The sequence below is a fragment of the Canis lupus genome, chromosome 1 (genome assembly GCF_011100685.1).
Source record: "Canis lupus familiaris isolate Mischka breed German Shepherd chromosome 1, alternate assembly UU_Cfam_GSD_1.0, whole genome shotgun sequence".
In the NCBI taxonomy this organism is placed as follows: domain Eukaryota; kingdom Metazoa; phylum Chordata; class Mammalia; order Carnivora; family Canidae; genus Canis; species Canis lupus.
The window spans coordinates 113,801,636-113,815,816 of NC_049222.1; the positions used below are offsets into that span (position 1 = coordinate 113,801,636).

A 14,181-nucleotide genomic window follows, 5' to 3' on the forward strand; every position below is an offset into this window, starting at 1 on the left:
TTATTTATGATAGTCACAGAGAGAGAGAGAGAGAGAGAGAGAAAGGCAGAGACACAGGCAGAGGGAGGAGATTGCAAACTTCAACTCAAGTGTCTCAAGCCCAGGCTACCACTCCTTCTCTTCTTCCAATGAGTTCCTGAGCACTCAGTTCCCTTTCTTTTCTTCCTGAAGTATCTAGCATGGATTCTGGGGACTGTTGCTAGGATGGAACAATTTTTGTGAAGATTCAAAAAAGACAAAAAACCTCTAACATTCCATTATGTTTGAAAAAAAAACATATGAATCTACAAAGTGAATGGCATGCCCTTAAAGGTGGCATCCTTATTTAGTACAAAACCTGTCCAAGATTACATGGCAGCATGGGTTTTAATTTCCTGCTGAATGCTGACTGAGACAAAACAGAAATTTTTCCAAAAGGATTAAATAAAGATGCCTGAGGCTTAGAGAAAGTTACTACACTATTCTGTGTTTCCCCAAAGTTGCAAAGCCCAACACGCTAACAGGTCCAAATACCCAGAATGTTCCGATATGCAAGAAAACGCAGCATAGAAGACAAAAAATGAAAAATAAAAACGACAATTGGTTGTGAAAAACCAAACCTCAAAAAAACACTTTAATTCCGGCCTAACAGCGCCAGGTGCAATGTCTGGGGACAGACTCTGGGTACAATGCTGTGTGGCGACCACTCACTCACACACGGCTCTGAGAAGGCCCCTGAGGGGGACTTACCTTCAGGGGGCTGAGCCAAGGGGGGAAGGGGTGGCCCCAGAGCAGGGGGCAGGGGCAGGCAGGGGGAAAAAGGTGCTACTTCTTGGCAAAAGAGATCTTCATGGCATTGTTCTGGGTGATCTTGAAGCCCTGCAGTGCATCGCGAGCGGCCCCTGCCTGTACCTCATTGTCAAACTCCACAAAGGCAATGTCGTGCCGCCCGGGGACCAGTCGTACCTCCTTGAAGCCAGGGAACCTGGGGAGAAGGGAAGAGACCTCAGGGATCCAGACTTGGCATCTTCCCCGAATGTTCTGGCATCTGAAGTGTAGAAGCCACCAGGATGCTGCTAAACATCCACTACAATGCATAGTAAGAGAGGATCATCCAGGCCCAAGTGTATACAGTCCTAAGCTGTAGAGCCCGGACACAAACGAGTACACACGATGTAAACATGTCATTTAAGGAAATATTTTAACGTGAACACCTATGCAGCCATAAGTTAGATCAAGGAATAGGACACTGCCCCCATGTCCCTCCCTGATCATACCCACCACCGGGTTCCAGAAATAAACACTACCCTGACTTTTTATGATCTGCTGTTTCTCTCATTTCCGCTCCCTCTTCCCCAACTTCCTTCCCCATTAGGCAACCATCCTCATGTTTGCTGGGTACACTTTCTTCTGCACCTATTCTTACGGAGTCTGTATTGTTTCACAGAAAGATATGCGTATGATACTGTATTTTCCCTCTTACGGAGTTTCTCAAAATTCCCTCCCAGCACTGTTACAGAGAACCATCGGCACTGCACTGTTCCCCAACTGCCACAGAGCAGGCCACAGTGAGCAGCCCTTCTGACCTCTGGCTTCTTCCCCTGGGGCTGCCTCCAACTCCCTACCACCCAGAGGAATCATGTCCATCCACACCCCTTGGGACTTCTGTTAACAATGGCTTTAGGAGGGGTTAAGCTCAGCCAGTTAAGCATCTGCCTTCGCCTCAGGTCATGATCCCAGGGTCCTGGGATCCAGTCCTGCATTAGGCTCCCTGCTCAGTGGGGAGTCTGTTTCTTCCTCTCCCTCACTCTCTGCCATTCCCCCAACTTGTGCTCTCTAGCTTTCTCTGGCTATCAAATAAATAATTAAATAAAATCTTAAAAAAAAAAAAAAAAAAAACTTTTAGAAGACCAGAAGGCAGAGCCACCAGGTGAGCACACAACCCTTCCTTCACTGAACAGTGAATGTGTTACCCTGTGGAATAGCCATAGTGGTGTACACCCCGTCACCAGCACTGGGGTTGCCAACATCCCTAACCTCCTACTGTGCAGTCTGAGTGTGCCGATTCTGACCAGCCTAGCCAGTGCTCGATGCCACTGCACTGTTGTTTTATACACACCTGGCATTTTTCTGATTTAGAGGCTGGAAAGAAGAGGCCCAGGGACCCCTGCACCTCCCACGAAGTCAAGGAAGGTCCAATGCTCCCTTGGCCATGCTATGTCTGAGGCTTGCCACTGCCACACCTCCTCAGGCTGTGAGCCTCAGCCTCCACCCTTTATGCCTCCAAGCCACTGTTCTGCCTGCAAATCCTAAGCAGACTCAAGACTCCACCAGCAGAACTCCAAGGCCTGTCTCCACGGTGCCAACTCCTGGGCCATCACCCTCTGGACCCTGCCCAGCTACTGGCCCCACTTACTGGTTGAAAAGCATGGACAGCATGAGCTCATTGGTCTCCTCAGGCAGGTTGGTGAGGAATAAGATGTGATTTGGTGGATTTTCTGAAAGCTGCAAGGAAGTGACAGAGCCTGTGAGTCTAGTGGGAGAACCTACTGCCTTCCTATTTTCTACCCCTGTCCCTTCGTAAGTTCCTTCTGGCCCCTTCACCTGACACGCCTGATGTTGCCTGTCTACACCACCTTGCACCCACCAGACTAAGAGCCATAGAGAACACTGCTGTTTTCATCAGATGCTGCACAGAAGTTCACTGAATCAAGCTGGGCTCTGGTCACTGCTCCAGCCTCACCCTGACCTTTTGAAGCTCCTCCGACATACATATAATCCCTCTCTGGCTCTAAAACAGCACCCCCACCCATCCCTTTCTATTCCCATGTTCTGACTGTTCATAGGAGACCCCAGGAGCAGTAGGTACTTACAGGCTGGGCTGGTGGCATCTGCCCCGGCATAAGCTGCTGTGGGGGCATAGCCCCTGGTGGGATTTGTCCAGGTGCCAGGCCTGGAGGCGGGATCATGCCAGGAGGCGGCATGTAGGGAGGCTGGCCTGGCATGTGATGCATGATGCGGGGGGCTTGAGTCATTGGGGGCATACCCTGCAGAGAGAGGGAGGACAGGGTTGAGTGGGGCACCCAGCAGACAGGAGGGATCGAGTCTGGTGTCAGCAGACAGAAGAGAGTGTCAGAAGACCCAGGGAGAGATTCAGACTTGCAAGGTGGAAAAAAAGGCACCCATGGAGACAAAGGTCATCCAAAAGAAAATGGATGGAGCAAAACAGACCCAACTCAGGCTCGAGGGAGACATCAAACCAGAAACTTAAAAATTTTTCTAACAAAGAAAAACTAATCAGTGTGGTCCAGCTCTGTTGACATAGAAGAAAGAAAACAACACTGGAAAAAATCGAATGCTAACAACAGTCAACAAAAAGAGCGAAAATAAACACTATAATGAGTATGCTGGAGTTTTACTTCCAAAAATACACTTGGGGGTGGGGGTGGGGGTGGGAAGAGACCTACAGAGAAAAAAGGAGCAGACAGTGGAAGGCAGAGATGGACAGGGACAGTCAGGACAGATGGAGAAAGCAATGGAGGGGTGGCAGGGAGGTGGGAGCCAGCCAAAGGGCACAAGGTCATGCACCCAAGGGAGACAGGGCCATTGGAGCTGGAGCCACCGCTAAGGACTCAAAGGTGCACATATAGCTGGGTGCAGCGGAGGAGAGTGGGGAAGAAGAGGGAAACTAGACAGAGGGAAACCCCGACATCACTGCTGACACCAAAGAGTGAGAACTGGTATCAGTGAAAGGACAAGTACGGTGTAATCCGGTCAGCAGAGCCACTGTGGGGACTCAGAAATGAGTAGAGGCAATTCATCTATCTTAAGTACTTCGTGCTTTCTCGATTCTGTTTTACAAAACAGGATGTTTCTACTTCTCATGCCTTCACAAAGTTCCTTTTTTTTTTTTTTTTAATTTTTTTTTTTAATTTTATTTATTTATGATAGTCACACAGAGAGAGAGAGAGGCAGAGACACAGGCAGAGGGAGAAGCAGGCTCCATGCACCGGGAGCCCGACATGGGATTCGATCCCGGGTCTCCAGGATCGCGCCCTGGGCCAAAGGCAGGCGCTAAACCGCTGCGCCACCCAGGGATCCCACCTCACAAAGTTCCTGAAGAGATTTTCCTGTTTCCTTCTAGAATCTTTATTGTTTCAACGGCCACACTGAGGTCTACTATTCATCTCAAACTAACTTCTATGGTTGAGGTAGGACTAACACTTTGCCTTAAAGACATCTGATTCGTCCAGCACCATTTATTAGCAAGATAAAGTCCTTTCACCACGGGAACGCAATGGTGCCTTCACTGGCTGACAAACATGCCTGTGTGGACCGGACTGACTTCTGGACTCTCTTCTGCCACCTGGTCCCTCTTCTTCCCCTCAGGCCAACATCTCACCATCTTGATGACTACAGCAGCCTCCCTGCTTCATTCTCCTTGCCTTTCCACATACCTGTGGAAAGACTGCCAGCATGCCCAGAATTCCTGTCGGCATTTTGATTGGAATTGTGCTGAGGGTTAGGCCAGTTTGGAGGACTGACATCCTAACAAGTTTGTTTTAAAATTTAAATTCAGGGGGGATCCCTGGGTGGTTGGGCGCCTGCCTGAGGCCCAGGGCGTGATCCTGGAGTCCCAGGATCAAGTCCCACACATCGTGCTCCCTGCATGGAGCCTACTTCTCCCTCTGCCTCTCTCTCTGTGTTTATCATGAATAAATAAATAAATAAATAAGTAAGTAAGTAAGTATTTCTTAAAAATTTAAATTCAGGGACACCTGGGTGGCTCAGCGGTTGAGCATCTGCCTTTGGCTCAGGTCGTGATCCCAGGATCTGGGGATGGAGTCCTGCAGCTCTCCCTCTGCCTGTCTCTCATGAATAAATAAATAAAATTTAAATCCAATTTGCCAATATATAGTATAACACCCAGTGCTCATCTTATCATGTGCCTTCCTTAAAGCTCATCACCCAGCTACCCCATCCCCCTCCACCTCCTCTCCTGGAACCCTTTATTTTCCAAAGCTAGGAGTCTCTCATGGTTTGTCTTCCTCTTTAATTTTTCCCCTCCTAATAAGTTTTGAGTCTCCCATCCATTTGCTGAATTCACCTCCCATTTCTCTCAGAGATGCTCTGTACTTTCAGTGAGTATATTTTGCTTACCCTTCATGGGATTTACTCCTGAGCCATTTTTAAATTTGGAGGCTACTGTTTGCTGCTAGCACACAGAAATAAAACTGACTTCTTCCACACTGACCTTCTCTCTGATGACCCTGCTAAATTAAATTCACTAATTAATCCCAAAAAGTTGGTTCATGGCTTCTTCTGGGTTTTCCGCATAGACATTAACTTAAAAAACATAGACAACAGGATCAAAGTCAAGGGAAGAAAAAAACTAAGGAACAGAGAGACAGAAAGAAAGATCTGAAAAACAGGCAACCACAAAGCCATTTCCAAATGTAGACTCCATCACGCAGGTGCATAATCCCTCACAGTGAGGTGCACAATTTCCATCAGAAAATGGAAGGGGAGAGTGCCCAAACCCCTGGGGAGACCACCTCCACCCTCCACCATGCCCACACGCCAGGCCACACAGCTAAGGAAGGCCTGATGGGAGAGAGGGCAGGGTCTCTCAGCCCTGGCTTACCGGGACAGGGCCCTGGACAGCCCCCACCACAGGGGCGGCGGCCCCACCCTGCACAGCCTTCTTGGCTGCTGGGGTCTCCTGGCTTTTGGGCTTCCTCTTCTCCCGCTTGCGGTCCCGCTCCACGAAGGTACCCTTCATCTTGGCAATAATATCCGAGTCAGTCTTGGCATACTGAATGCGCTGCCAAACAAAGAGCAGAAGGTTAAGGAGTGTATCAAGGCCCAATCGCCTGGGTACAAAAGCAGATCTTACCAGAAGCTCAGTGAGCAATGTTATGGAAATCACTTGGCCTCAATATCCTCATCTGTAAAATGGTAACTGAGATTTTCCACTGGAAAGGAGGACTGTAAGAACTAAATAAGCTTAAGTGCTCTGAACAGTAGCTGGCACAAACTAGGCATTCAGTCAGTAAGTTGTTGGGATTTTGAAGGGAAGATGGGACAGTCCCGAGCATCAGGCCAAAGGCAGATGCCTGAAGAAACAAGGCTAGGAGAGGAACACTATGCAGGGGGGTTCTAGTCACACAGGAGTTTAGATTCCCAGGCGAAAGCTGATTCTCAGTGGTCTACGGAGAACCTATACTCTGGGGTACAGCAACGAGTGTATCAAAGGTCCCTGCCCTCATGATCTCCTTGGTGAGAAAGATATGATGAAAAAGATTAAAAACAAAACTGGAAAAGGGGATGGAAAATTTCAGAGGCGCCTGGGTGGCTCAGTGTCTGCCTTCGGCTCAGCTCATGATCTCAGAGTCCCAGGATCGAGTCCTGCATTGGGCTCCCTGCTCAATGGGGAGATGGCTTCTCCCTCTCTCTGCTCCTCCCCCTGCTCATGTTCTCTCGCTTGCTCACTCTCTCAAATAAATAAAATCTTAAAATAAAAAAAAATAAAACATAACCCCAGAATTGAAAGTTTCAGAGTGTGGCTAAGGCAGGCCTCAGTGAAGTGACACTGGCATAGAGACAGAGGGAGGAAGGCCTGTTAAGAGAAAAGCATTTCAGTAAAGGGAACAGTAGAACTAAGGTGTGCAGTGTGTGTTCAAGATCAATGGGGATGAGGAGGGAGGAGACAAGATCACAGAGGGAAGGGTGGTCCAACTTGGGTTTTTTTCCTGAGATAGCTGGGAGCCATGGAGTATCTTACGCAGAGTGAGATTTCACTGGTGTGCCAGAAGCAGCCCTGGGGCTGTGTGTGGAGAATAGCCCACGGGGAGCAGGGGTCCAAGCAGAGACCGGGAAGCCACAGGGGAGGAGGGGGAAACAGGCAGTGGTGGATGTCTCCAAGGCAGGGTCCCCACTGTCCCTGATAGAACTCACTCATGCTTGAGTGTCTGAAATGGTCTGAGCAGTGATTTGGGGAGTAGAGGGGAGGGAGGATCAACACAGTAAGATCATGGTCTTTATGCTTCAATTCAAAACCTAATTCCTGCTGCTCCAGAAAAGCAATGGGAGATGTGGCAAGTCTGGGCTCACACCATCTAGAGGTGACAGCAGGCAGATGAGTTCCCCTGCTACACGGAGGGTCCCAGGGTCAGTGAGCAATGTTACGGCCCCCAGGTCCACTGTCTCCGACAGCAAGTGACCCGCCTGGGACCTGAACACACCAGCATTTGCTGTTCCCTCCCCAAAAGAGTTGGTTCAGGGGGATCCCCGGGTGGCGCAGCGGTTTGGCGCCTGCCTTTGGCCCAGGGCGCGATCCTGGAGACCCGGGATCGAATCCCACATCGGGCTTCCCGGTGCATGGAGCCTGCTTCTCCCTCTGCCTGTGTCTCTGCCTCTCTCTCTCTCTCTCTGTGACTATCATAAATAAATAAAAAATTAAAAAAAAAAAAAAAAAAAGAGTTGGTTCAGGAAGAATATTCCAATCAGGGGAAAGTCAGCTGACAGGGGGATGAGGGAAAAAAAAGACCCCAAGAACCAAAGACAGCTGCCAGTGATCCGGCAGGAATGCTAGTTCAGGGCAGGCACTTTAAGCTACTCCTCACCTCCCAGAACACAGCCCCCTCAGCTGTCCACTTGGCCTCTTGAACCCCTGCAACCCACCATCTCTACCCATTCCTCGGCCCTGCCCCAGGCCTGGCACAAGCCCTCACATCTGAGAGCCCAACCCAGACTCCTGTAACCTACCCGCTCTAATCCACTCTTCCCAATGGCTAGAGGCATCTCCCTAAACCCTCCCATGGCTCCCCAGCACCCCACCCCACCCCCACCCTTCACTCCAGCCAAACAGACTTGACTCACTTCCTCAAAGACAAATGCTCTCAGTTACCTAACACTTTCTCCCCTGCCTCCCCCAGCTACTCCTCCCGTGAGCCTCACATTCAGAGAGCCTTCCCCGAACTCCTAGACTGGGTGAGGTGTCTCCCCTAAGCTCCCCGAACTCTGTGCACTTCCCCTATCCTGGCCCTGACCCCTCATCACCATCTGGGGTCTGAAAGAGCAGGGCTGCGGGGGGGTCCCTCAGTCACTGTATCCCTCATCCCCCGCCCCCAGTACAAAGAACAGTGGATGCTGATAAAGGGACAAAGAAAGCCTTGCGACTTCAGGGGACTGCACTAGGGGTGAGACAGGTCCGGACCCAGCTAGCCCGCCCAGCGCTCTGCAGCGCACACCCTCCACACCCACAGTGCTCACCATAGGCTTGTCATAGAAGGGGAAACCCTGCATGGAGCGCAGGGCATTGGTGGCGCTGCTGACCTCCTTGAAGATGACAAAGGCCTGGCCCCTCATCTTCAAGCTTCGAGATACCAGGATATCCAGGATCTGGCCAAACTGGGAGAAGATGGCGTAGAGGGACTTCTTCAGCTCTGCAGGGGGAGGAAGGGAAGGCCCATGGGTGACTAGAGCTCTTAGTACCTGCTCCTGGGGTCGGAGCTTCTTTTCTGGAGCCAAGTGACGCCCAGAAGGGAAACCATCGGCCACCTGACACAACTGCTACAGGTCAGGAATCCCTCAAGAGCCGGCAATACCAGTGGCAGCTGAGCACCACTGGGGTGGGCCGGGCTATGCGCACTCCTCCTAAGCACAGAAGGCACAGGTACCTGCCCACCCCCACACCAACTCCCCAGGGCTGCCAGATGAAGAACAGGACGAACAGGACGCATACTGAACAACAGCACATGGCAAATACTCAATAAACGAGTATGCTTTTCCTTGTCACCAGCACCTTGACCCAGTGTGTGATGTGGCCCCGGCCAGCTTCTCCAACCCGGTCTCCCCACACTCCACCCCACTCCCGTCTCCAGTCACAGTGGCCTCATAGCCCTTTCTCAGGCCAGTACACAGAAGCTGCCTCAGGACCTTTGCCCTGGCTGCTACCTCCACCAGAAGGACCTTCCTCCAGATGTGGACCCGGCTGCCTCCTTCTAGTCACCGGGTCTCAGCAAAGTGTGCCCGCTTCAGAGGCCTGCTCTGATCACCCTGTCTAAATAAAGGTCTCCCATCATCACTCTTCCCACTCCTCAACCCCATTCTTTTTCCTTCACGGTATTTCCCACCTCCAAACTCCAGAGTTGCTGACTTATTTAGCTATCCTCAACTACAAGCCTCTCCAATTTACTGCAGTATTCCCAGGCTCAGTGCAGATTCTAGCACCCACGTTTCTCCAAACACATTTACACAACTAAAGATACTTAAAAAAAAAAAAAAAAAAAGACTTATTTACTCACGGGGGAAACTGGGGGGGGAGGCACAGAAGCAGGCTCCTCACTGAGCAGGGAGCCCAATACAGGACTCGATCCCAGGACACTGGGATCTTGACCTGAGCCAAAGGCAGATACTCAACCAACTGAGCCACCCAGGCACCCTAAAGATACCATTAAATGTAGACAGAAAAGTTTGGTCCCTTTCATAGAAAAGGAGACATTTCAGGGTGCCTGGGTGGCTCAGTCCTTAAGCATCTGCCTTCAGCTTGGGTCATGATTTTGGGGTCTGGGATCAAGTCCCACCTAGGGATCTCTGCTCAGCGAGGAGTCTGCTTCTCCCTCTGCCTCTCTCTCAACAAGAAGTAAATAAAATCTTTGGGGGGAAATGTCTTTTACGGAAAAGACTTCACTAAATTCCCACAATGACTTCACAAGGCAGCAACTGTAACGGTCTTAATTTTACTAACATGCAAACAGGCTCTCAGAGGATTCGTAACTGGCTCAGAAAGTACTTCTTAGAAAGAACCAACAGAGGGACACCTGGGTGCCTCAGCGGTTAAGCATCTGCCTTCCACTCGGGGCATGAGTCCTGAGTCACCAGATCAAGCCCCACATTGGGCTCCCTGCTGGAGCCTGCTTCTCCCTCTGCCTATGTCTGTGCCTCTCTGTGTGTCTCTCATGAATAAATAAATAAAATCTTAAAAAAAAAAAAAAAAAAGAACCAACAGAGCTGGGACTGGGACCAGGACCCACCTCCATTTGAACCCTACACCACCATATCTCACTAACAAACTGCCACCCCTGACAGACAAGAATCCCAATCTTCTTCAAAGAAAAGGCGGCACCTGAGCTGAAGACGCTTGCTGAAAGACTAGGTGAGGGAAGAAAAAAAAAAAGGTGGGGTAAAGAAGGAGGCCAAAGGTGCTTTGGCGAGATTTGCCAAAAATTCTGTTGCCTTATTTTTTAATTAAGATTTTATTTCTTGGGATCCCTGGGTGGCGCAGCGATTTGGCGCCTGCCTTTGGCCCAGGGCGCGATCCTGGAGACCCGGGATCAAATCCCACGTCGGGCTCCTGGTGCATGGAGCCTGCTTCTCCCTCTGCCTGTGTCTCTGCCTCATTCTCTCTCTCTCTCTGTGACTATCACAAATAAATAAAAAAAAAATTAAAAAAAAAAAAAAAGATTTTATTTCTTGGGATATTTGGGTGGCTCAGTGGTTGACCGTCTGCCTTTGGCTCAGGGTGTGATCCTGGAGTCCCGGGATCAAGTCCCAGATCAGGCTCCCGTGAGGAGCCTGCTTCTCCCTCTGCCTATGTCTCTGCTCCTCTCTCTCTCATGAATAAATAAAATCTTGAAAGAAAAGAAAGAAAGAAGGAGAGGAGAGGAGAGGAGAGGAGAGGAGAGGAGAGGAGAGGAGAGGAGAGGAGAGGAGAGGAGAGGAGAGGAGAGGAGAAAAGAAGTACACATGCACATGAGCAGGATGAGGGAAACAGGGAGAAGCAGGCTCTCCACTGAGCAGGGAGTCTTGATAAGGGCTGGATCCCAGGACATACCGAAAGGTATGTTCGACCACCTGAACCAGTCAGGCACCCTCCTGATTCCATTTCTGGTATTTCTCTCCCTCCTCCACCCACATGATCTGTTTGGCCCTCGACATTCCCCTGGGCCTCTCTCCCTCCTCCCCTCTTGCCCACTCAAGTTCACCCTCCTGATGTTGTCCTCACACCAGAGGGTCCCTTACCTGGCTCCTTGATGGCCTCATGACAAAGTCTAATGGCCTACCTGCCCACAGGATCCCATGAACCATCAGTGCACTGCTCACTAGAAGGTGCTGCCTGTGTCACAAGCCTCAGTCACACAAAACTACTTGTATTTTCCAGAATGCCCCAGGCTCTCTTTTGCCCCTAGGCACCTGGACACATAGATCTGGGTTCGGAACACTCTTCTTCTGCACAATATATATACTCCTTCCTCTATCTGGAAACGCTTTCTGAAATGTCTCCTTTTCCTTTTTTTTTTTTTTTGTAAAGATTTTTTTATTCATCCATGAGAGACAAAGAGAGGCAGACATAAAAAAAAAGAGAGAGAGAGAGAGAGAGAGAGAGAGGCGCAGACATAGGCAGAGGGAGAAGCAGGCTCCCTGTGGGAAGCCTGATATGGAACTCGATCCCAGGACCCCAGGAACACAACCTGAGCCACCCAGGTGCCCCTAAATGTCTCCTTTTCTATGAAAGAGTCCAAACTCCTCTGTCTAGGTGCCAAATCCCTCCTGACCACTCTGCTTGTGCTTTCCCCATCATGGCCCTGGCTACTCTGGGCAATCACTGGAAGGTCAGTCTCCCCCACTGGACTGTGGCTCCATGAAGGCAGGACCAGGACTGTCCGTCACCAGTGTTTCTCCAGCACCACATGGTACTGGCTGCACATGATACTCTAAGAGCACATGGGGATTTACATAGCTTGGTCCATTTTCCTCAACAGTTAACTTTATTGGTAACCTCAAAATTAATCCCAGCAAACTCCTTCCTTTGGTTCTCCTGAGAATTTTCTTAAGGTGACAAAAAAAGACAAATTTTATCCAAACTTAACTAACAGACAGATATTCAGCTAATTTAATCCACAAAGCATTCACGCACAGAAATACCGGGGATTTGTTCAACTTTCAAATATAAAAAATGAAATTCAATGAGATGATAAATGAAACGAAAAAATATGTCCAATGAACGTTAAGAATCGAGTTCTTAAGCAGTATTTCCACGCTGGTGGCCTCAACCACTTTACCTTGCTGTGTGACTTTTGGGCAACTCACATCACCCCCGCCTGAGAAATAGGGAGTAATAGCTCCTTACTGAAGAATTGTCGAGAATTCAATGTAATAAAGTCGTATGTATCAGTGCCTAAGGACAGTGTTAGCCATCGTATTATCATTTCTTTTTTTTTGAAATGAAACACCTCCACTGTGCGCTGATCATTAAGAACACAAGGCCGTCCAGGCGCTTACCGTCGTGGAGCTCACAGACTTGTGCAGACAGCCCCACAACAGCCCAAAAACAATTGAGGGTTTGAGCGGGAGATATCCAGGGCCTATGGGAAGTCAGGGGCAAGGCACCTGGGGGGAAAGAGGCCGGCGAAGGATTCTTGGAGGAGTCCTGTGAGTTGAAACCCTGAAGGATGAACAAAAGCGACCAGGCTAATGGCCAGAGTAGAAGACGGGCTGGAAGAGCGTTAAAGACACAGGAAGCAGCGTGTGCAAAGGCTGAATTCAGGATTAACTCGACAGTTTGGAGAAAAGGAAGAGAAGTTAATTCGAGGGCTGGAAGAGGGGGCCGGCTCGTGCGAGGCAACCTGGAGTCTGGACTATCCCAACTCACCATCCTTCTTGATCTTCTCGTTGAGGTTGTTGATATAAATAGTGTGGTTGGGGCGGGTCTCGGGAACTGCCATGGAGAGAGGTGCCGAGGTAATGCTGAAAGAAGGGGGAAAAGGTTAACTTCAGCCCCGGGTTTCTCCAAATCCTCTGCCCTAAAGCAGGCTTAACGAGCTGCTCGGGGATGGGGATCTTCCTTCCAGGAGGAAGTCCGGAGAGCAGGGAAGGAAGTACAGCTAGGAAACAAAGCGAAAGCAGGACACCGCTGCTGCTCCCCGCGTGGTTACCAGAAGGAAATCTCGAGAGGCTTACTACGAGTCCCAGGATGCTCTACGGGGTCCAGTAGGCGGAGCGTCCTAAGCGGAGACTCTCATTGGTTCACGAGCTCAAAGGGCGGCCCAGGAGAAAAAACCCGGATACATGAGCCAGTTCAGGAGACGGCTCTGGCGCCCTAACTTCGCGCAGCGGCAAGTGAATTTCCCCACACGAGGCACGAGAAAGCCCAGGCGGCAAGCGCTCCGCCCGCCCGGCGTCCACGGCCGCGTGCGCCCGAGGACTACTCACCAACAGAGTCGCAGTTCCCGCAAGCGTCGCCTCCTGCGCTTCTGAGAGCCGACTACAAAAGCTTCCTCTCTTGGTCCCGCCTTTAGCTTTCTGCAGGCCAATCCCGCGCGGAAACTCAGTAGCCTGACCAATCAGAGCCAGCCTCGCCCCTGGGTCCAAAGGTTGCCAATCAAAACGACATTTGGGTTCCCGCCTCGGTAGGAAAGCCCCGCCCGACGCTGCACCGAGGGTCTACGGACCAATCAGCGAAGGCCGCGCCCCCTCACGCGCTTCCTGCCAATGGGGAAGCCGCTCGCGCTTCAGTCTCTTCCGGGGGCAGTCCTTTGAAAGCCTCTCCTCTCCCGCCCCGCCTTCTCTCGTCACGTGACCCTCCAAGGGCACGAGCCGCGGGCCCCGCCACGTGATACGGGAAAAATGTGTGCTGCGGCCGCCATTTTGGTGGAAGGGGAGGCGGGCTTTATCTTCCGGCTCGCCTGCGGCTCCCAGCGGTGTCGCGGCTGCCAGCGCCCTCCCGTCTCTGTGCCTTCCCCAACCCAGAGGACTTTTCCTTTTGCGCTGATTCCAGCACCTTCTCCACGACTAAGTCATTCTCCTTGCCGGGTGTTTTTTGATCTCTTGAGCGCTGATTCAAAGGTCAGCTCCAAGGTTCCGAACTGGGGCCCGGGATGTGAGGGGTTTCAGAGCCTAAATTCCCTAGTCTGTAGCCCCGGCCCCCGAATCCCACCCGAGCGGGGCCTTCCTTTTCCCAAAACTGACTCGCGAGTTTCCAAACCTCGTTCCGGATAATACAGTAACTCTTAACTACCCTCCCCCCCCACCTTGAGCCTTGCAGCCCAACCCCACACCAAGATCTAGTTGCGGATAAAGGACCCGCCCTGTTAACTTCTTAGATCCCCTGATGATTTGAGTCCAAATGTCAGTCCTGGTTCTTTTGAGTCCCACCGCTCAGCAGTCAAGTTCTGGAACTTCGCTCTAAAACCCTCAGAA

The 14,181-nt window shown here is 50.8% G+C and overlaps 1 protein-coding gene and 1 non-coding gene across 2 annotated transcripts; one reads left to right on the plus strand and one right to left on the minus strand.

Moving 5' to 3' along the window:
• Positions 1–579: 579 nt before the first annotated feature.
• Positions 580–13,349, minus strand: SNRPA (small nuclear ribonucleoprotein polypeptide A). Its single transcript, XM_038528834.1, has 7 exons — positions 13,195–13,349; positions 12,635–12,729; positions 8,254–8,426; positions 5,624–5,803; positions 2,853–3,026; positions 2,396–2,484; positions 580–964 (listed from the first exon to the last, which is right to left on the minus strand). Exons 2-7 carry the CDS (start codon positions 12,705–12,707, stop codon positions 805–807), a joined length of 849 nt encoding a protein of 282 aa, XP_038384762.1. The 5' UTR covers positions 12,708–12,729; positions 13,195–13,349; the 3' UTR covers positions 580–804.
• A 469-nt stretch (positions 13,350–13,818) lies between these two features.
• Positions 13,819–13,943, plus strand: MIR8892 (microRNA mir-8892). The gene has a single exon (NR_128857.1). It is a non-coding gene; the product is annotated as a microRNA mir-8892 (primary transcript).
• Positions 13,944–14,181: the final 238 nt, after the last annotated feature.